Source organism: Sander vitreus, chromosome 2 (genome assembly GCF_031162955.1).
Source record: "Sander vitreus isolate 19-12246 chromosome 2, sanVit1, whole genome shotgun sequence".
Classification (NCBI taxonomy): Eukaryota; Metazoa; Chordata; class Actinopteri; order Perciformes; family Percidae; genus Sander; species Sander vitreus.
Genome location: NC_135856.1, coordinates 21766720 through 21788555, shown reverse-complemented (window position 1 = coordinate 21788555; position 21836 = coordinate 21766720). Strand labels below are relative to the sequence as shown.

Genomic DNA, 21836 nt, shown 5'->3' with positions numbered 1-21836 from the left:
TTCACCAGGTCTCGACTTGTCAGTGTCAAGTTGTAAACACTGTCAGTCTGTCAGTTTTTGCACAGTATTTATGAAACTTCCTAAAATATGTTTCCACCGTGTTCCTCAGAGAGTTAATATTTCCATCAGGACACCACTAAATATTGAAATACATTTACTCTGATGCAGACAATAGTCACTGATTCTATTATAAATCATATTGCTCTGCGGTGTGAGACTGCTGATTTACTGAAGGGAACTAAAAAGCTCAGGAACTGCAAATGTTTGGGATCTACAAAAATATTTTTTCCCCCACAGAATCCGAGACCATTAATTACATTGTGCTCTTTATTTTTTTCCCTCATTATCAAAACCAAGCCAGAGTTTTAAAAGAAAGTACTTGTCAAGGATTCATTTGTTCCCCATTTTTACCTTACGGACTAATTCTCTCTGGAAAAAAATATAGTTTTAATAAGTCTTTGAAGAAAATTAGCCTCGTGAGACCGTCCTGATCTCGCGAGCTATCTGGCGGAGTCAGGTTAGTGATAGACAGATGGTTTATCCAATCAGCTAACCAGCATTTTCACCCCTTCCCAAAAGTTCTCCAACGGAAAGTTCCCAGATGGATATGCCGAACAAATGCAAAGCAATCCATCTGGCGGAGTCAGGTTACATACCTCCGCCTTTCACCCTTTTACACTCAGTGGCACCCCGCACCGTGACGAATGCCAGGGGGAAATTACTCGCCAGGGAAGCAAAAAAGAGAATTAAAACAACAACGCAACAGGCAAAGCAAAAAAAAACAAAGTTAATATTGGAGTGGCTAGAACAGCTGCTTGTAAACGATGGAGATACTAAGAACTTATTTCGGGTTCGGCCACTGTAGCAGTTAAAACGCGATCGGAATGGGAAGTAATATTCAGTTAGTTGTCATATACACTTTCACTGCTAGATGGGAGAAATTCTTACACAATGCAGCTTTAAAGGAAATTTCAGGATGTGTAAAATGGAACAATTATTTTTCTTGTGTCTCGTGTCCTCGCTGTGTTGTGCTACAGTGTAATCTATCCGCATGAATAACACCACAAGTGAGACCTAATAGACTGAAATCACTGCATTTTTCTACAGTGCAGTCTGGCACAGTGAAGTGAAAATAAAAATAAAATTTTAAAATGTATGTTTTGAGGAAAATCCACTCTACTGGAGCCTACTTTATAGACCTCCTATAGATCTTATTATAACTAGGGATGTGTTGTTTCAAGGAATAAAATGACTCTGTATATGACATGCCACTGTATAGTCAGAGACATAGTTATCTGTTTAACAGCTTTACTGGATTGTTTGGATTTAGTAAGCCATGAAGACATGTAAATGTACTAGTGTAGAGGTTACCATTGCTCTAAAGGCTATGTAAGCAGATGGAGGTTTATCTGATGTGAAGAGTTGGATGTCTGGGAGGGACTTCAGCCTGTTAGTTGTGAATATTGATGTGACAGAAAGGGTAAGAGTCACAGCCATTCAGATACAGGATTGAACATTCTCTGTGGTGCACTGTGAGAATGAATAAGACTGTGATAAGAAAAGCACCGAGACAGACACATAATTTTACAGTGGTGGAAAAACTCAACAGAAGGAGGTGACATTGAACATCTGCTATTCATGAAGTTTAAAACAGCAGCCACAAGTATCAATCAATCTCTTTTACCACGCGTGCCACTTGTGCGTCACTGAGTGAGCACGGCGCCCTGCCTGCTGCTGCTGCTGCTGGAGAAGAGGCATTGCGCTCTCAACCACAGTCAACAGGCACTGGAGGATATTTATTACATGTTTCCCCGCGTTTTTATTATACTTACATTATACTGAAAAGTGCGGAACGACTGGAGACATTCACTGTGGGGATCTGGGAAGCAGATGTGCATTTTTTAAGGATAGTGATTTGCTTAGGTTGCGCGCTATGGTGCATATACGGTAATCCTCACATCATTCTAGCTTTGCACCTCAGTGAGTGGATCAGACTACTGAAACAACCAAATCATTATATAGTCATATATTTGGGGGAAAAGGAGAAGAGGATGGCAGCTCCACACAAAGGATCCAACATAACGGCGAACTTCACCAACCAGTTTGTGCAGCCGCCGTGGCGCGTAGCTCTCTGGTCCGTAGCCTACAGCTCGGTACTGGCGGTGGCGGTGTTTGGAAACCTCATCGTGATCTGGATCATTCTTGCCCACAAGCGTATGAGGACAGTAACGAACTACTTTCTCCTAAACTTGGCGTTTTCGGACGCGTCAATGGCCGCGTTTAACACTTTGATAAACTTTATTTATGCTGCCCATGGAGAGTGGTACTTCGGGGAAGCGTACTGCAAATTCCACAACTTCTTCCCGGTAACATCCGTGTTTGCAAGCATCTACTCCATGACTGCGATAGCTGTGGACAGGTGGGCTTATGAAATGCTGCAAGAACAATATTTATCGAATGACTATGCTAAACTTTCCCCATGCCCCTAACCCCTCAGGTGACCAGTTACGTTTGTGGGCACATGTATTGTGATTTTTTTTTTTTTTTTTTAATTAAAGGAGCAATAATTTAGATGTGCGTCTACTCAATCAGTATTAGTTTGTGTATTGAAGAAAAAGGGGGAAAGCAATAAAGCAATTGAGGTAGAATATCCCATTTTGAATGCAGACTACATTTAACACACTTTAACCATCAAAGAATACATTAAGTATCCAGATCCCATACCATGAATAATTCAAGCTATACAAACATCTTCTCAGTTCAACACTTCTATCTCAGGTGCTTGATTATTCTACTTCACAACTTTCACCAGCATTGGTGGGAAATTGAATCTTGTGCTTTAAAAATATTGTTATGGCTTGCTTGAATATGCTCCATTTGGCAATGCTTATGCACTTCAAGTCATTTGATGTTCTAGCTGTGCCCTCATGCTCATAAGAACTTGCTTTGATGAAGTCTCGCATCAGTTTAATTTAAATTCCAATGATGCCATTGTGCCCACATTATTTCATCAGTTTATGCTCCCTGCTGATTTAAGTTTATATTTATTTCAGTTCCCAGTGGGGGGGTAATTACATGTTTGTGATTTGCATGATTATAACTGGAAAGGTGGTTTCCCAGCAGGGTGACTGCCATCTCACCCACCATTAGCCTATTCCACACATTTATTTTTAACATTTTGCTGCTAATGAATCATATACTGAAGCTGTTGTTTTGCACTGTCTGCACTGCAGCGAAAGACTTTGTGTGGCAACACCCTAGAAAAAAATCACCTCCTTTTCCTCCATGTTTTTTTACGCTCTCTGACTGGTTTTCTGTCACGTGCACTCATATTAGGTATCTTCTTTGCTCCTCCACACTTATTTCTTTATGTGTTCCTGCATCTCTGTCTCCTTTCCTGCCCCTGTCGTTTCCAGTAATGTGGTGATGCAGTCATCACTATCAGTCGGGCTTTGATACTGATCAGTGGACCAACATACGTCATCATGTTTGAATAAAGGGATTAGACTGATGAAGGAAGCTAACACATTCCATCCTAATGAAAATGTGTGTAGAAGCTGCCACGAAGCTGCATGCAGGCATAGTGTGCGTCTACAGCTAGTGTACAAGTGTCACAGTGTGTTGTGATGTTGTGTGAGGTGTTTTCCTTCTCCTTAATACAGGAAGGGAGCAATGCATTTCCTGAGGCTGTGCTCATTTTGGCTCCTCTACAGCAGCTTGCATGGGTTTGTATTTTTGGTGTGCAGTGTCTGTTTAATTCTGTCAACCATGTACTGAGAAAGAGAACATCGGCATGACCTACACAATGTAGAAGTAACCTCCGGTCATGCTTTTCGTAACCCCAGTATGGTGCTGTCTCCGCTCTGATGTCTTGAAATGGCATGAGGCCACAGTTCGTGATCATCTGTGAATTTGTCCTTTCTGTTGACTCGCTGCACTGCTGAGTGTGTTTCCTTAGGCACTGGAGCAAAGCAAACGCAGGTTGCTGTGTGAAAGGTAACTGGCGAAGCCTTGAAGCTTTTTTTGATGACACGGCAGGTGCCTTTTTTTCATTTGTCACACCTTTATTTGCTTGTGCTGAAGCTGTAGATATGTGGAAAACATATTATCATTAGGTCCTATATCTTCCTGCACATAACATTAAAGTATATATTTGGGCTGCACAATATATAGTTTTTTTTATCGCCATCACAATATCAACTGGTGCAATTTACATATTGCGAAAGGCTGCAACATATCACGATAGTTGAAAGAACATATCAGTAGAAAACTGCACTTTAAAAAGAAACATTCTTACTTTAGCGGTGCCTTTTATGTTTAATTTAATGTTCAATTTGTTTAATAAAAGAATGTTGGGAATTATTTCCTTTTATTTGTTTCAAATTCAACAAGCAATTTTGTAAAACTGTAATTTAGAAGAATACTGAAAGCAGCAGAAATGCAGAACGGAGTACATTTTAATAAATTATTTATCGCAGGTAATATCGTTACTGCAAAATTCAACAACGTAATCGCATATTGCGTTTTTTCGTTATATTGTGCAGCCCTAGTATATATATATATATATATATATATATATATATATATATATATATATATATATATATATATGTCTTGTGCAGGAAGAACTGGAGAAGGAGGCACACATCACTGAGAATAACCAGAGCTATTTTCCATATGGGTCATTTCACTATATTTCACTACTCATGAATATATCGGTTTTAATTTGTCCGGTTTTTAAAAAATATCCATGCGTGAGATTTCTTCCTCCTTCCCAATAGTAGGTTGATGGATTTTTGCTTTAGCAGCAAAAATAATAAAAAGCATAAAACAAAAAATGTTCCTGGAGCTATTTTCAGGAGCATAGTCCCTATGAAAACTGTTGACAATGAGTCAACGGAGTATCCAGTGCAATAGGGACATTGTTCCTGGAAGTAGATGTTGTTGAACCTTTTTTTAAATAATAATGTTTCAATTCTGTCAGCAACACAGATACAAGTCTGTTCACTTTCATTTTGTTGTGGTGACATCAGACATCTCAGAGGTAGATATCTCAACATCCAAACAAACAAAACCAAAACTATCTGCATGGCTAGATACAATTAGTGGTGTCATTTGAACTGACACTTTAAGTATTTATAATATGCCGTGGAGTGACGGTGGCTGAAACATTTAACATACTCCTTTCTTCTGAGAATGTATGAGCCAACATTTGACATTTAGCTGTGCACAAAATGTCAGGCTACCCGCACTGGAAGTCTCATCCAAGGTAATCTCTGCTAGTTAAACACCAGGCGGTGATAAAGTGAGTGTTTAGTTGGTGTTGTCACACAACGTTGACATGGTTTCCAAACAATGCGTAGTCTGAAAGCTTTCATGCAGCTTAAAGCGTAACAGACTCCCAGGTTGAACAAAAATGTAAAATGATTTATTAATTTGCTGCTGTGATGTCTCTGTGATCATGCCCAGTCGATGCTGACGCTTCTGTGAATGTGTGGTTGTGTAATCATATTATTCAAGTGTTACTGGCTTTGCATTGTGGTTATTGCTCAGTGGTTACAAGTCTGTCAGATCAGCCACCGTTGTGCAAGCCCATTGGATCCCAAACAACACATACTGCTGTGGCACATACTTGATTGGACATCTAACAATCTATTCACACACTGCCAACCACAAGGACCAGTGAGACACACAGAATAAATGCCAAGCAATTACTTGTGATAGATGGGGCATCTTTGTTGTTGTCCCTCAGAGAGTTCCAGTCACTGAGGTGACAGGACAAGACCCATTCTTTACCATCTTATGAAGATTGAATTAGCGCCTCTAAGCCTGCGCTAGCAGTAATTGAAAATCATGTAGCATCCCGAGTTGGTAATCTCCTGCCATTTCTGAGTGCTTTACTTTGTTATTCAAACTTAATCTCATCACAGTTTTTTGGAATTAATCATCCATCAATTTCCCGGAAAAGCTAACGCCACAGTATAATTGGACTTTTACAGGCTGCAAGGCAGAAAATAACATATATTATTTATGAAAATAAAAAAGTTAAATCATCCATTGATTTTGAATTACATTTAGTATTGCTTCCAAAGATAAATCTGAGGGGGTGGCTAAATAAAGTGATAAGAAAGAAAAAACATGTATTTCTTTTGCACAGTTATTTTCACTTTTTATACTATTCTCTAATATTTTTCTTTTTCTTGTGGAATGCTCTTAAGACCACTGAAAAGTCCTTTCATTTTCCATTATTTAAGCAGGTCACAAGTCACTGTAATGCCATAACCTTTACAAGTAGATGTTACTTAATTTTAATAAATCAAAAACCTAAAAGTTTAGGGGAAATGGATGTTATTTACAGAGAAACATTGACAGTTGGCGAGACAGTGTCCGATATACTGTTGATGTGTATATAGCTAAAGCTAATTTCCAACACCAGCCCAAAACTGTAAACAAAAAGCTACAGGGTCCCTTGCAAAGTCTATAACGTATCTCGAGCGACTTCCTGGTTAAATAAAGATTAAATTAATGAATCAACAAATTATTAAATATGTATGAGGTTTGAAACACTACCTCTGACCCGTAGGTACATGGCCATTATCCATCCCCTGAAGCCTCGTCTGTCTGCGAAGGCCACCACAGCAGTTATTGTCTGTATCTGGAGTCTGGCCGTGGTTCTGGCCTTCCCTCTCTGCTACTTCTCCACCATCCGAGCTCTGCCCCGCAGGACCCTCTGCTACGTGGCCTGGCCTCGCATGGCTGACGACCCCTTCATGTGAGAAATATTTTGTAACTTGCTTTGATACCAGACATTGTAGCTCTGTTCTTTCCACTTCAGAAAACTGTTGCAACATTTTTCTCTAAGTTCATGTATGTAGCTCATTTTAACAGGTTGCTCAATGCAAAGTACCTATAATGCTGTAATTATGATATAATTTACAGTTTACCCACAGGTGTAACCATTAAGTTATTCATTGTTAACTGCTGGCATAGCAGAACATAAGACAACAGGAAACTAATGTTAGAAGAGCCAAATTAATTTATTTTTTATAAATTTACACTGGGATAAATCTTTAATAAACGTAATCACTCTCCTGTCTTCTCTCTCTTTTCTTCCTAGGTATCATACCATAGTGGCAGTTCTGGTCTACGTGCTGCCCTTAGTGGTGATGGGCATCACTTACACCATCGTGGGGTTGACTCTGTGGGGAGGGGAGATCCCAGGAGACTCATCTGATAACTATCATGGACAGCTCAGGGCTAAAAGGAAGGTAAGCAGGCTTGAGTGTAGATAGTACACCATTCATTTAAGAATTCAGATATGACCTGGGGCAGCTCAATTAGTAACTGTGAACATGATGCTCTTTGAACGCCACAAGTCAGAGAACCAGGAATAATCCATAATTGTCTGCCAGTGAGCAGCCTGTGGCTCCAGGTAATTATTATCTCACTTCTAGAAGTAGGATATGAAAAGGACGATTATAGGCAGTATGCCATTTTGACAGAGATCTGGGAGTTTTTCAATTTTCTGATCTTTTTTTGGTAAAACAAGAAGGCATTCAAAAAGCATCAGAACAATTATCCATCTGGCTGGTGTCTGTGTTCCTTTAGGATTTGGAATTAAGCCTCTGTATCTGTTGATTGAATTGCTGTGGCAAAAAAAACATTCATTGTCTGATGGAGAAAATCCCAGACCACCTCCAAATCTAATTAATTGTGAATGTATCCTAGTTGTAATATCATTGGTAGAGATAAAACATAACAAGGTAATTCTATACAGCAACACCCTATGTATGATGTTTGTACAATGTTAATACTGCAATATAGAAAATGTGAATATTTTCCATCTTTTATTGTACCAAAATAACTCCCTATAAGCTTTTTGTTGTGCTTAATCACTGGATCTACGTAATAGGCTATTTATGCTTTGAAAATGATTGGAAATTTTAGTGTATTTTAAAATTAAGTATTAGACATGCAGCAGCAGCATTGTTAAACATTGTTTTCCTTTACTAAAGCAAGAACACTGGGCTCTTTAAAGAAATGAGTTAAAAAATAAGAATATGAGATTAGATTCCCACTGGTGAGATTAAAATGAAAAATAATGTTAATCAAGCTCAACAATTAATACAGTTATTAATTAATAACTCTGTTTTGCTTTCAGTTTACATTTTCTCTGTCAGGTAGAACATGATTATATAAACCTTACACTTAAAAATGAGACTAGCGCTAGAGCATATATCCGGCCGGCCGAGCAAACAGTACATGAGACAAATACATGAAACTGTATTTTATTATTATTAATATCTTCATTGTCTACATCCTCAAATACAAAAGTTAGACAAAAACATCAATATTACGAATATTATATATTTTTTATCTTCTTATCCGCCGAGCGGCACGTACCACGTCACTTCCGGAGTATCGCACGGATTTTTTTAAACGTTATTACGGTGCATGACTTACTGGAACAAAGTTGAGCAACGTGTTGTTGCTGGTGACTAAACCACTGATTGTATATATGTACATTGAAGCGATACTGGCGTTAAAAACCCGCTGATCGCTGTCTGATTCTGTGAATGAATGCCCGCATTGCATTATGGGATATCGGCTTTGAATGCGTGTCAGTAGCTCGGATCATATCGTAATGTTCTGTATTACAGCATACTGTAATATTTCACTGGTAATAAGACCGAAATAATATTATTAAAATAAAGAAATGTATACTATGATAACATCTAAATATATGTTGCTAGATTTAGCGTTATAGTTTTAAAAATATAAATAAACAACAAAGCAATCCAGCTTCCCTGGCCGAAATAGACCGAAATAATAACATTAAAAGAAATACAAATAAACCATGATACGATCTGGTGAATAAATGTTGATTAAAACAGCAGTTATTGGGCTAAAAATACCAATAATAGCAAAGCTATACAGCTTCTCTGCCGCAGCTCAACTGGCAGAAAGAATCGTGCTGTGATCAGGGAATCCGTGCGTAGACCACGTCACGGAATTTTCGGCGATTCCGTGAAACTGCCACAGATTTTGAGTTAAGGGGCCGTGTTCATTTCACGGAATTCTGTGAGACCAGGTTGGGCAGACACACTGCACTGTGAACATTTCAGGGAAGAAAACCTTGATTCCACAGAACACAACCTTTGTGGTTGTCACTTGTCCTCAATCAACTCTTTTTCTATGTACAAGGACAGGCACAAGCTCTGAGAATCAACAGTGTCTCAAGGCATTGAGTTTGTCCGCACAAATAGACCTATTCAGGGGCTCATGCAAGACATGCTTGTACAATAAGACTGTTTAATGCTACAATGAGGAGTGACCAAATATGAGAAAACACATCTTGCAGCAGACAACTATGTCATAAAAGGGTGAAGAGGGCAAATGAATCACCTACTGCAGATTCACTGGCAAATACAATGCAGTATTACTTGGCATAGGCAAGGTCAGTTAATTCCAATATAGGTTATGATGGCTATCCAATCTTCTTTATATCTTTATTGGAAAACATTAAAGGTGCCCTGCCACACATATTTCATTACTTTGTGGTAATGTATGAAGTTCTACCATTGACTCTGTAACATTTTTTGTGGAAAAAATGCCTTGGTGACCTTGTTTCAAGCCATTCTAGAGTGGTATAGAAAGCCTGCATGAAGACTCAGCTTGATTTGTGCCAGTTCACATTAATATTCAACAAGCTAAGCTGCTTGACTCTGATTGGCTAACAGCTAGCCAGTGAGAGCCTGGCTATCAGCATCCTTTAGCCAGCACAACTGGGTGAGCTCATGAATAGTAATGAGCTCAGGCAACACCACATCAGACTGACCAGCTTTTGTAATTGGCCTGATTTCTCCGCTTATTTCTTTTCAGTGGCTAGAGCTGACAGAGGAGGTAGCAGTTCATTTTCACATTCACGACATAACACAAACACATATGGACCTAACATATTTCAAAAAGTACAAGTAAAAACGGTTTTGTGTGGCATGGCACCTTTAATATGCTTCTGATTCGGTGACTGCACTGTATGATTTCCCTGTGGCTGCCCGCGTTCCCGAGCACCAACAACATTGTTAATCGTCCAAAGTTCTGTCTTTGCCTTTACATGCTTTAATCTTTTCCTAAGAATCACTATTGGCTTCAGATCATTATCCTGAGTCTTCCAGACAGAACATTGGTCTATGGAGAGTCCTTCCTGAGTAACTGTGAAGATCAATAAGTGAAAAGCTTGAGATGGATTACCTCTACAAAATCAGATTTTTGTAAAACGGAAGTAAAACAGCATTAAGCTGCAGTGTATGTGAGCATCCTGCTAACCTGCAGAGTTAATGGAACAAGTCTAATCCTGTCTGGATGGGTGTCAAACGATCTGTCTGTCCTGACAGAGCCAAGTGCACAGGCTTGATCCATAATGATAATCACAATAGAAGCAATTTCTTAAGGGCCATTTACCATTCACTATGCCGCACTATTAGACAATAGGAGTTGGCTGCTTTCTTTTGAGAGTGAGGCGTTAAGGATTGTGGCTACAGTCACATAATCTCCTGCGCTCTTTCTTCACACCAGTAATTGTATGACAAAAATTGGATTTTTTTATTTTTCACACCCTGACAAAGGCTCCTGCTGGAACATTTAGGTTAAAGCCATTCTGGAAAAAAAGGCTTTTTACTTTATTTGGACTCCCCATTACCGTCCTGTTCTTTCTTGCAATGGCTTTAAGTGCAATGGCTTTAAGCATAGGCGCCGATGCTCCGGAGCTCGAGCACCCACGGAAAATACTGAGCACCCAGTGCCAGACTGCTAGTGGCTCCATTCATTTAAAATGAAACATTGCAGTTGGTGCTAAGTGGAGCGTCTGTTATAGTGTGCCTAGGCTACTAGACAGGTGTCATTGATTCTTAATTTCCCATGAAGATGATCGCGGTTACGTGTCAGTTAAACTTCAAGTGGCGCTGTCCTGAGTTGAAAGCCTACTTTACAGCTTTATTATCGACTTAATAGGCGTGTGTGTTCGTGTCGGCCGCTGTCCATTTCCTAAGGTTCTGAAATGCTAAAATTTTTTGACTACTTTTTTTTTAAGGGCGTGAGCACCCACTGAGGAAAACATAAATCGGTGCCTATGGCTTTAAGTATTTCAATATATTTTTGTGGAGTTTTAATTAGCACCATCGGACCTATTGCAGACACTGTCACTACTGCTAGCTACTGTAGCTAGGAAGCTCCTCATCTCATAATGGGCAAGTTTTGGTCATTTAAATAAAAAATATAATTTTCAATTGATTAATCAATCTATCCATTTTATGCCACTTATCCAAGTCCCTAGCATTGATTTATTAATTGTCTTATTTGTAATTATTGCAGAAATACTGGAAATAAATTTATTTGTAAGTTTATTTGATTAGGACAATGCACATTAATCAACATTTCTGTAAATGCACCACTGTTAGCCAGTCGGCAAATTTTCAACTGTAGTCCTAATTACCTAGCATGCATGTCTTTACGGTGGGAAGAAACCGGAGCACCCCCACGCAAACACGGGGAGAACATGCAAACTCCACACAGAAAGGCCCGGAACGACCTGGATTCGAACCCAGAACCTTCTTGCTGTGAAGCAGAAGTGCTAACCACTGAGCACCATGCTGCCAATGTGATATTATAATAGCTAATTCTAAGTCATATCCTTCCTACTTTGGTCAATGATGGTAAAATAGGTATTAAATTGTATTGTATGTGGGGTTAAAAAGGTCTTGGAAAGTCTTACATTCAACATGGTAAACCCTGCAGACAATGACATTGATATATGACTAAATGTGAATTCCAAATATGCATTTGAAGGAATGTAATTATCCAGGAAGTGTACATTCCTGTACCGCACAGAAGTCATAGGGAGGTGGTAGGAATGCATGGTTGACCTACAAAGCACAGGACTTTGACACCAGAGACCAGAGAGTATGTTAGTTGTAGACTAAAAAACATTTTGTCTATGGTTAAGGGAAGGTTTTGGTTAAAGGGACAATTCAGCGATTTCCAACCTTATCTCTATCTGAATGAGGGATATGGTGTGAAAAAAGCCTGCAGTGCTTTCCAATGTTCTCTGTGTCGCCAGCCGTGCCCAATCCTGGTATCCCGGTACATGTGGGCACAGCTGGCAATCAGTACTGATTAGACATTAACAGTAAAGGTGCCACATTTTCCCTTTAGATGTAAACGGTAACGAGTCCAGTCTTCTGCTTCAAGTCATTGTCGACTTTTTCAATATTTAACCGAAATCAGCAACCAAGTGATTTTAGTGCCTGCATGTAATCATACAACTGTTTATAATGCTCTAGTTGCTAGATGTAAATTGTAAAACAAATTAAATATTCTGTCAGTGAATGTTTTGCAAATTACAACTTTGCTGATTCATCAAAACATTTGATGACTCGTTATGTTGATTTAAAAAAAGTAGGGCAACAGTATGTTTTAATTAAAATGTTTTGGCTTTTGCATATTAGTATGTACACTATACGTAATTTGTAAGAGACAGGGTTTGTTCAACTGTTTTGTTCCAGTCCATGAAGTGTGTTACACTGTTGTATTGCATAGATGTTGTAGGCAGGCAGTCAGTGTTGATGGTGTTGATGGGTACAGTGCAAAGCACAAAACATTTTACGTCTTTTTTGCATCTTAACTTTAAACAAATCAAGTAAAAAAAAACATGTCCTTATGTGAATAAAAAAAACAATCATTATCAAGCATAATAGCATATTATTATATTTCCAAATTAATAAACATTTTTTAGTAGACAAGGTTGACCTGAGGGATTTTATTTTAAATTGTTTTGTTTGTGAAGCAAACTGTTGGTGGGACTCATTCTCATTCTTCAAGTTAACGAATGGGTAGTCATTTACTGGATTAATGAAGAAACATAAATCTAGTGCTGGGGCAAGCCCCAAGTATGGTTGACTCAATATCTATTTTGTGTATTAAAAAGCTCATTAGCATGTGAGTTTCATTACTTTTTTTCCAAAGTAAATCAGCATCAAACTAATATGGTTTCCTTGTCTACTCACAGTTGTTTCCCACTGCTCATTTGAATTTGTATGTGTAATGCTTTTGTTGCATTTAATAGCAAAGCAATGAATAGATACAGTGTTTTCCACACACACACTAATTTGTGGCGGTGCGCCGCACTATCAACACCTGCCGCCGCACATTGCGTTTCGTTATTAATTTCTTTTTAACGCTATTTAAAACACGCAGCTTATTCGTTCAGCTGCATTTCCTTTCCCTGCTCTCCTCCGTCTCTCTGTCACTTGCGTCTCGCTCACATACACACACACAGCCCCTCCCCCCCGTGCACACAGCGTCTGTCTCCATGATAGGAGAAACAGGAGAAGACGGCTGGCGAAATTCACAACTTCACGAAAGGTTGGTATCTCGTGAACACCTTTACACAATCGCACATTAAAATGTGCCATAAAAATATTTTATATTCTGAATACAATGTTGTCAGTGTGTTAATGTTGGAGTCCCGACCCGACTCTTAGCAAACAAGCGATTGTGCCTGCTTTAGAAAGTTAACTAGTCGCAAGTTTGCAGTAAAATGCAGTTGGGTTGTTGAGGTCAAAACACTATATGTAGCAGCTGTGAATCAAATAAACTTATTATAAATAATGTTATGTCATTTTTTTACTCTTACACTGAAAAATGCACGTGTTGAGGATGAGGACCAGCCTGAACTTGAGGTATCAGTCTGAAAGAGAGCCGAACAGTCCGACCAGTGTAATTAATTATGTTATTAATTTGTTTACAATATTTTCAGGCTTCAATCAGTGCTGCTCAATCATAAAGACAGTGTCAGGGAGAGAAATAAATAGATTCGTTAGGCATTGAAGAAAGAGTAGGATATCAACAGTGTGTCCTCCTCAGTTTTTGATACTTGAAATAAGTATCACACACCCACACCCACACCCACACTCTTTCTTGATATGACCTGTGATTGGCCAAAGTCTCCTGTCACGTGTTAGATTTTCTAAAGCCTGAAAACAGAGTCAAGGAGGAAATGAACTCTTGAATTACAATTGATGAAAGATTATTATAGAATGTTTGCCTAACAATGCCAAAAATAAACTGCCTACCGCAGCGTTAAGAGTTAACCAAAGCTAAAATATTTTCCTAACCCCAAACTAATTTTGTTGCTTAATCATCATCCACACCAGCCATTACTCCATTACAACTTGTGTGCAGTAGAAAAACCAGGCTGTTCTCATGAACTATTTGTACCAATATACGAAAAGTAAAGCAATGTATTTCATAAGCATTCTCGTATTTTTTGCTGTATGCACCACAATGACAGCTGCTTTAAGGCTTTCACCCAGGAGTACGTGTTCCTTGGGAGTGTTTTAATCTAAACCACAATCTTTTTCCTAAACTTAACTAGTCGTTTTGCTGCCTAAACTTAACTGCTGTAGCCGTCATGACACTCACGTTTTGTCGCCTAAACTTAACTGTAATGTTCGCCGAAATGTACCTGTACCTGTACCCTGCTTACAGTCACCTTTTATCAGGTAAACTCAAGTAACAACTACTGCAGATTCAGCGACATCTAACGGAGCTCTGTAGCCAGCCGACGTTCGCCTATTTGTAAGATATCATACGAATCAGTGTGCATACTTTTTTGTATAATACCATACAAACTCATTCATAAAAATGCGTTGAGAAAAACAAAATACTTAATTCAAAAAATGTAATTGAATATATTGTGTCAAACGTGCCTGTGACACATGTTCTGTTTGTAGCTCCCACAAGCTGTCATGGTTGATGTTTTTAGTTTTATTTGTTCATTTCATGTGTCTAATATGTTTCACCTGTTCACTCCCTCCCTGCTCATTTGTCCCTGTATATAATGTCTTCTGCTCTGTTCAGTCTTTGTCATGTCCTTGTCTTATGTCGAGTGTTTAATACTTGTTCTCTGTGTATTTGTTCACTTCGTACCCTCGTTTTGGATCTTTTGGACTTCAACCTTCACGTAAACCTGGATTTTCTGTTGTTCTAATAGATACTTCACCTGCATACACTCCTGTTTGTGTTGGGCATTTGGGTCCAGAAATCTGTTTTCCTTCCTCGTCACACGGCCAATCGTGACACAAGCTTGCCAACAACAAGGGACCAAGTCACAATCTAGTTTTAACCTTGACCTTTAGTGAGAAAATGCCACTCTCAACTTCGCCTCCCTTTTCCATGTTGTAGAATTGATATAAAATAGCCTTTAGATTACACAGACATGTATGGGCTACTTTGCTTTAGATTGAACCTCCATATTTGAGAGGCCTGAATACAAACACTATACTCTCAAACCTGATGGAGGGGCTCAGACAATAGTAACTGCAGGCCAATTGCTTACACTTGTCTCTCCTGGGGAGCATTGGTATCTTCTAAAAAGAAAAAAAACACCTGTGGATATTTGCCATGTCCAATCATAAGACATAAATGAAATATATTCTACCCATATTCTACCTAGGCATCTCTCATGATGCCTGCTTCCCTCCTGCTATGTTCCATTGATATGGAACTGGCTAGTAATTCATTCACCCTCTCACAAACATATTAATTATCTTATAGCAGGCAGGCTACGGCTTATATGTCATGTATTTATTCTGCACAAAAACCAAAGCTGTGGTTTTACAAATGTGTAAGTGTGGGACTAGTTCTTGGCTGGCACAGTAACTTGTCACAGAGTCTTGTCACAATGAGGTTGCCAGGCAACTAGCCGAAGTCACCGGCCCAGCCAAGAATTAGTCCAGCACATAAAGTCCGGTAAAACAAAAATAACGTGTCATTTTCACACTTTGGTTCTTGTACGGGATAAACCAAAGATATATTACATTTTAATTCTTAAGCTTTGTAGATGCTGGTAGTTTAATTTTGTTACCTTTGGACAGAGCCAGGATAACTTATTTTTCTTCTCCTGAATGTCTCGCATATTATTTTTCTCCACGGGACGCTCGTATTCAAGAACATGTCAATTTGAGTCTCTGCATGCCTCACAAAAAAAAGAAATCACAGTTTTGTTACATTCTATATCTCAGCCCAATAGCACCAGTAATCCTGCTGCAGGACTCTTGGGTACAGTATGATATCCATTATTATTATATTATTATTATAGTTTTTGTCGCACTGGTCTTTGTAGTACAGCAATCATGAAACATCACAGAAAACTTGATCAAATTATGCATCTTGTTCTGTTCTGCCATCTTTTGAAATTGGTCAAAACATCACTGATGCAGAATTAATAAAATATTTTCTTTCTCCAATTCATTTTTTTGTAAAGCACATTGTGGTTTCCTCATTTATTCAATCTACTTTATAAATCCTGCAATCCTGTCTTTCAGCAACCTATAGTAGAAAAAACCTTTGCCAAAATTAAATCATATTTTTTAACCTTACTACACAATTACCTTACATCCCAGCAGTTGTCAGGAAAGTATATATAAACAGAAAGAAAGCTAAAAAAAATTAGTTTTGCTCACTGTTGCTCTCCTTTAGTTGTTATTCAAGTCCACTTGCTTTCCTCAGGCAGACAATTGCTGGATGTGAGATAGGTATACGTGATGGGCAATATTATGGTTCCCTCAGTAGTTAGTCTTTCTTCTCTTCTTTGTCCTGAAAATGACCTCTGCATCAGGAAGTTTGAGACATAGAGAATTACTTAGTTTATCTAATTATCATTCTGTTTGATCCCAATTCAAAACAAACCAGTCGAAGACCAATCTGGTCCAGGAGTAAGTTGGTAGAAATAATTCATTCTTATTACTTATTGGCTACCTTAAGGGCCTTATACTGTATTTCTTTATTGAATTCCAAACATGAAACACTGACAGGTTAAATTCTTTCAGACAAGGTTGTGTGAATACTGCTCTATAAATGATAGCCTGTCCCCTCTAATAAAGATGTGTACTAAACTGTAAACCTAACAATCCTATTTTTAAAAAGCCAACATTTCAATAAAGAAAGAATGCATTGTTGTGTTTTTTAATCAGTACCATTAAAAAGACTATTCTAGCAATCAAGACGATACCCTAAGACATATTTATTTATTTATTTATTTACACAAGACCTTTAGTTGAATTAACCTACGACTTATTTCCATTCCAGTAACTAAACTAATAACATGGAGCATACATGTAATTTTGTTTTGCATTTGCTCTTCTTTTGTTTGTTTTATTATGAAGCATTTGGTAACAGTGTAACATATACTGCAAACAATACATGTAAAAACACAAACCCTTTACACTCCATGTGGCTATTGTTTCTTTGTTCTTCTGCCTTATTTGTGGACCAGTCAGGCTTTTACTCTCATTCTCATTCTGAATGATGCTGTTTTGGGCCTGTGTGTAATGTGTAATAATAACAGAGTGAAATTTTTTTTAATTTCCCTCCTGGGGGAATTAATAAAGTATGTCCTTCAAGAATCCAGCCTCACATGGAATATCCTTTGTGGTACACAGTATATGTTATCTGGATTGTATTGATTTCTCTGGCAGTCCAAATATGGGTTGTTTTAACAAGACCCAAGAGCACTTAGCAAATGTGTTTCTCCTCCTCAAGTTTATTAACATATTTAGCCTATTAAGAAACTGGATGTGTCTTGATGGTACAGCTCAGCCTTTAACCAGAGAGTACAAGATTTTCAATACCTGGTTCTGTCTGTCACATGAATAGATCCTACTAACTGTGTCTGTAGCCAATGCCTGATATCTTATTCATTTGTACCATAGACCTCCATTGTTGTCGAAATGACATGACATATGTTTTCATTATAACAAATATGAGCACAGAAGTTTAGTCAGTCCCACATACACTGTCCTGCTGCCATAATATTGAGAGATGGACTAACGCATTGTTGGTTTTGGGATTTGTTGACAATAATAAGAATATAGATTAAGACAGCATTGTCCTGTAAAGTAACACTCAAAGAACATACAGTATTATTTACATAAGATTCACAGTCTTTCTCAGTTAGTAGTTATTTGTGCCATGTAGCCAAGCTTTCGGAAAATTAATGAGTTGTTCAAGTTACCTAAATAGCGCTCATGTATGTTCTGCCATCCTCTGACACCTGAGATATGAATGTGTAAACTGAATTTGGTTTCGCTATTACAGAACTGTAGACACTGATACAATCCATCCATTTAAAATAAACAACACTGGACTCTTCACCTTTCCCTCTGAGCGTTCTCCCGCTTCATTGCTGTAATACATTGTTGACAATGGAGCATGTCACATGCAATGGAAAGATATACACTGCACCCATAACAACTACTTTGTTCTTAGCGTCTTTTAATTAGTCTCCTCACTTCACTTTCAAACCTGACTTATGTCTTCTTGAGAGAATCAGATCCTTCATTTAATTTCAACACTGTCATCAAACAAAAATACTGACTGACTGCTTCACCACTGTTTAGCAGCCACCTAGACAGTTTATAGCATGGCTTGTGTAATGTCATGAACTTCTTTGAAATATGCACTCAACACAGGGATTGCCAGGACTTTTGTTTGGATTTCAGGAGGGATGCAATAATGTCTGTTTTGTCTCTGGTAGTGTGCCTCTGCAGCCTGCCTCTGAGGAGCCACACACTATTATAGATTGTGTTCCCAGTTACCCCCCAGGGACAATGCACAGCAGTCCATTGACTTCACTTCCAGTTAGAAAGAGAGATTAAAAGATAGATAGATAGATAGATAGATAGATAGATAGATAGATAGATAGATAGATAGATAGATAGATAGATAGATAGATAAATAGATAGATAGATAGATGATAAATAGATAGATAGATAGATAGATAGATAGATAGATAGATAGATAGATAGATAGATAGATAGATAGATAGATAGATAGATAGATAGTCTTTTCTGTTTTTGTTATTGAGTAGGTTGTCTTATTTTACCTTTGCATTATTGTGTTTTATGTTATGTAGTGTGTTGCTTTGCATTTTTTTTTGTTTTCTGTTTGTTCTGGGATCCCATTGAAAATGAGATGATACATCTCAAGGAGTTAATCCTAATGAAATATAATATAATAATATATTATAATAATATATATAATATATATATTAATATATAATATATATATATATATATATATATATATATATATATATATATATATATATATATATATATATATATATATATATATATATATATATATATATATATATATATATATATATATATATATATATATATGACTGCTACTGTGCTTCAACATTTTCTGGCATACTGTATATGTTCATGTGACAAAGCCTTCCAGACATGGACATGTTATAAGATGAAAGGGACTAGAACATACTGTCCTGCTTTCATTACAATCTTGAGATGCATCACCTAGCCAGGTGCTACCAAAATGCTGCAATAAAGAAATGGGCTACAATTACAAGCTCCACATTCTTCCCCCCAAATATGTATTGGTTTTAAAGAGAGTGACATGTTGGCAGTGGTATTTTCTTTTGTAATTTTCTCCGGCTTGCACATTGCTGTTCTTCAATCTGTCTCTCTCAATGCTTCCAGGAATCTTGAACACAGATAACAATGACAGCGTGTGCATGTTTCTCATCATCGCTCTTTCCTTCCTTGTGCAGGTGGTGAAGATGATGATCATCGTAGTGGTGACCTTTGCCCTCTGCTGGCTCCCCTATCACGTCTACTTCATTGCGACAGTTCTCACCAAAGATTTGGTCAAGTGGAAGTACATCCAGCAGGTTTACCTGTCGGTGCTGTGGCTGGCAATGAGCTCCACCATGTACAACCCCATCATCTACTGCTGCCTCAACAGCAGGTGGGTAACTACAGGGGGGTGTTGACAATCTAAAACATGGAATGTTACAACTGAATCTACTTTAAGGCTGCTACTAAATAAGAGAAACAAGTGGGATTGATTGTATTGTTACACATCACTGAGTGTAATTAAGTGCCATTGCATGGATCCATAATCTTTCAACATATCATTATTACTTACTCTCCATTCATCCCTCTGAGTTTTGTTAAGTACTTCATATGTATTGTCCATGGTCTTCTGATCATTTAATTAGACTACAAATTTAGAGTATCTGAAATGATGAAATGTTTTTTTAAGGATTTGAAAGTCAAAAATGACATTTTTATAAATTGATTTTGATCATGTTTTTGTAGTGAATCTATGACATCACTCAGTCTACTCATACAAATTAATTGGTTTCTTTAAAAAACATTATTTAAAAATTGCTTCTCTCAAGCATCTGAAGCTGTTTGGTGTATCAATGAATACAGCCTCAATGCATTCAGAAAATAATCCATTGCCAGGATCTCAAGTACTGTCAGTTTACTGTTGAGTACTCTCACAGTAACACAATTGGTCTCTTTTTCATCACTGTACAAACAGTTTGAAATGCATCACTAACTGCCAATTTAAAAGCTTCCAGGACACTTCAACACAATCTTTTCTTAGCTGAAGAGACCATTTTTGGTGCAGTATTGTATACAGTAAACGCTGCTTCTCGACTTATTAAAGGAAAAATTCTTAGAAAAAAAACATTAAAAAACATTTACTTGTTTTCCCCTCACCCTCTTGATGTGGCGCAGGTTTCGAGCTGGCTTCAAGCGAGCTTTTCGTTGGTGCCCATTCATCAAGGTATCTAGCTACGACGAGTTGGAACTACGCTCTACGCGGCTGCACCAGACACGCCAGAGCAGCATGTACACGCTGTCCCGAATGGATACCACTGTCGTGGTGGTTTACGACCCTGCCGAGGGTGGTGGCGGTGCAGGCGGTGGCTCTGAAAGGAAGCACTCCCTGTCCGCTAGGAAGAGAAGCTACATCACGTCTCGCCAAACGGAGATCACGGGATGCAACGGTGGCGGTGCGAAGACGCAAAATGGAGGGGCTCCAAGCGCTCAACCTGAGGAGTTCTCTTAAAGGTTGTTCTCACAGACTTACACACAGACATATACATGCATTTCAGAAATGTACACACATGCGTAATACACTGCACATACAAACGGTACATAGATGTTTGCTTATTTAGACATAGAAGCATTTTATCACAGCGTTTAACAAAGAAGGCCATATGGATATAGAGATTATTAAATAATTTACCTTGATGGATAATATAGATTTTTTAAGATAGAGCTCATAGAGGGTCACTTTGAATTGAATGTTACGAGCAGTTTAAAAGTCACACTGATAGAAAGGTGTTTTGCCCCTGATTCTTTAAAATTTGTTATCAGCTGATACCAAGTGTGATCCAAAATTATTTTTATTACATGCTTGTTCATTTTTCCCTACATAATACAACTGACAGTAATTGGCTATAGTAAACCTACATCAAAATAAGTAAAGCAATTTAAATATGTTTCACAGCAGAATAGCTCTGCTTTAAGAAAATACATCAGGTTTTTTTCAGTATTTTACCATAAGATGTTGTGTATCATCTTGTATTGTTTTGTATATTATCTGTGGAGAGGAGCGTCAGTGCAGAACCACGGTCTGTTTGACAAATCGATTTGTGAGCAGTATTTACACGCAGATCCCAAAACATGGCACCAACACAATTCACAAAGGATTGTTGTTTGCAAATTCCAGATAAATTTGTGAGTCCTCCAGGGCTCTTCCATCCTCATGCAAGGGTCGTAAATATGGTGTTTGTTTATTTCATGTTGCAAAGTGCATTCAGTACACTCCACTCTGATTGAGATTAGCATTTAAACACAGTCAGTGCAATGCTGTTTTGGTAAGGTCCGGTCTCATGATTAAAGTGATTGATGATAAAATGAATCAGTTCTGCTTGGGGATTCGCTGCTAGGAGT

The 21836-nt window shown here is 38.1% G+C and overlaps 1 protein-coding gene across 1 annotated transcript; it reads left to right on the top strand.

Annotated features, from left to right (window-relative positions):
* The first annotated feature begins 2048 nt into the window (after positions 1 to 2048).
* On the top strand, positions 2049 to 21127 carry tacr3a (tachykinin receptor 3a). Its single transcript, XM_078269395.1, has 5 exons — positions 2049 to 2419; positions 6584 to 6772; positions 7118 to 7268; positions 19634 to 19830; positions 20613 to 21127. Exons 1-5 carry the CDS (start codon positions 2052 to 2054, stop codon positions 20944 to 20946), a joined length of 1239 nt encoding a protein of 412 aa, XP_078125521.1. The 5' UTR covers positions 2049 to 2051; the 3' UTR covers positions 20947 to 21127.
* Positions 21128 to 21836: the final 709 nt, after the last annotated feature.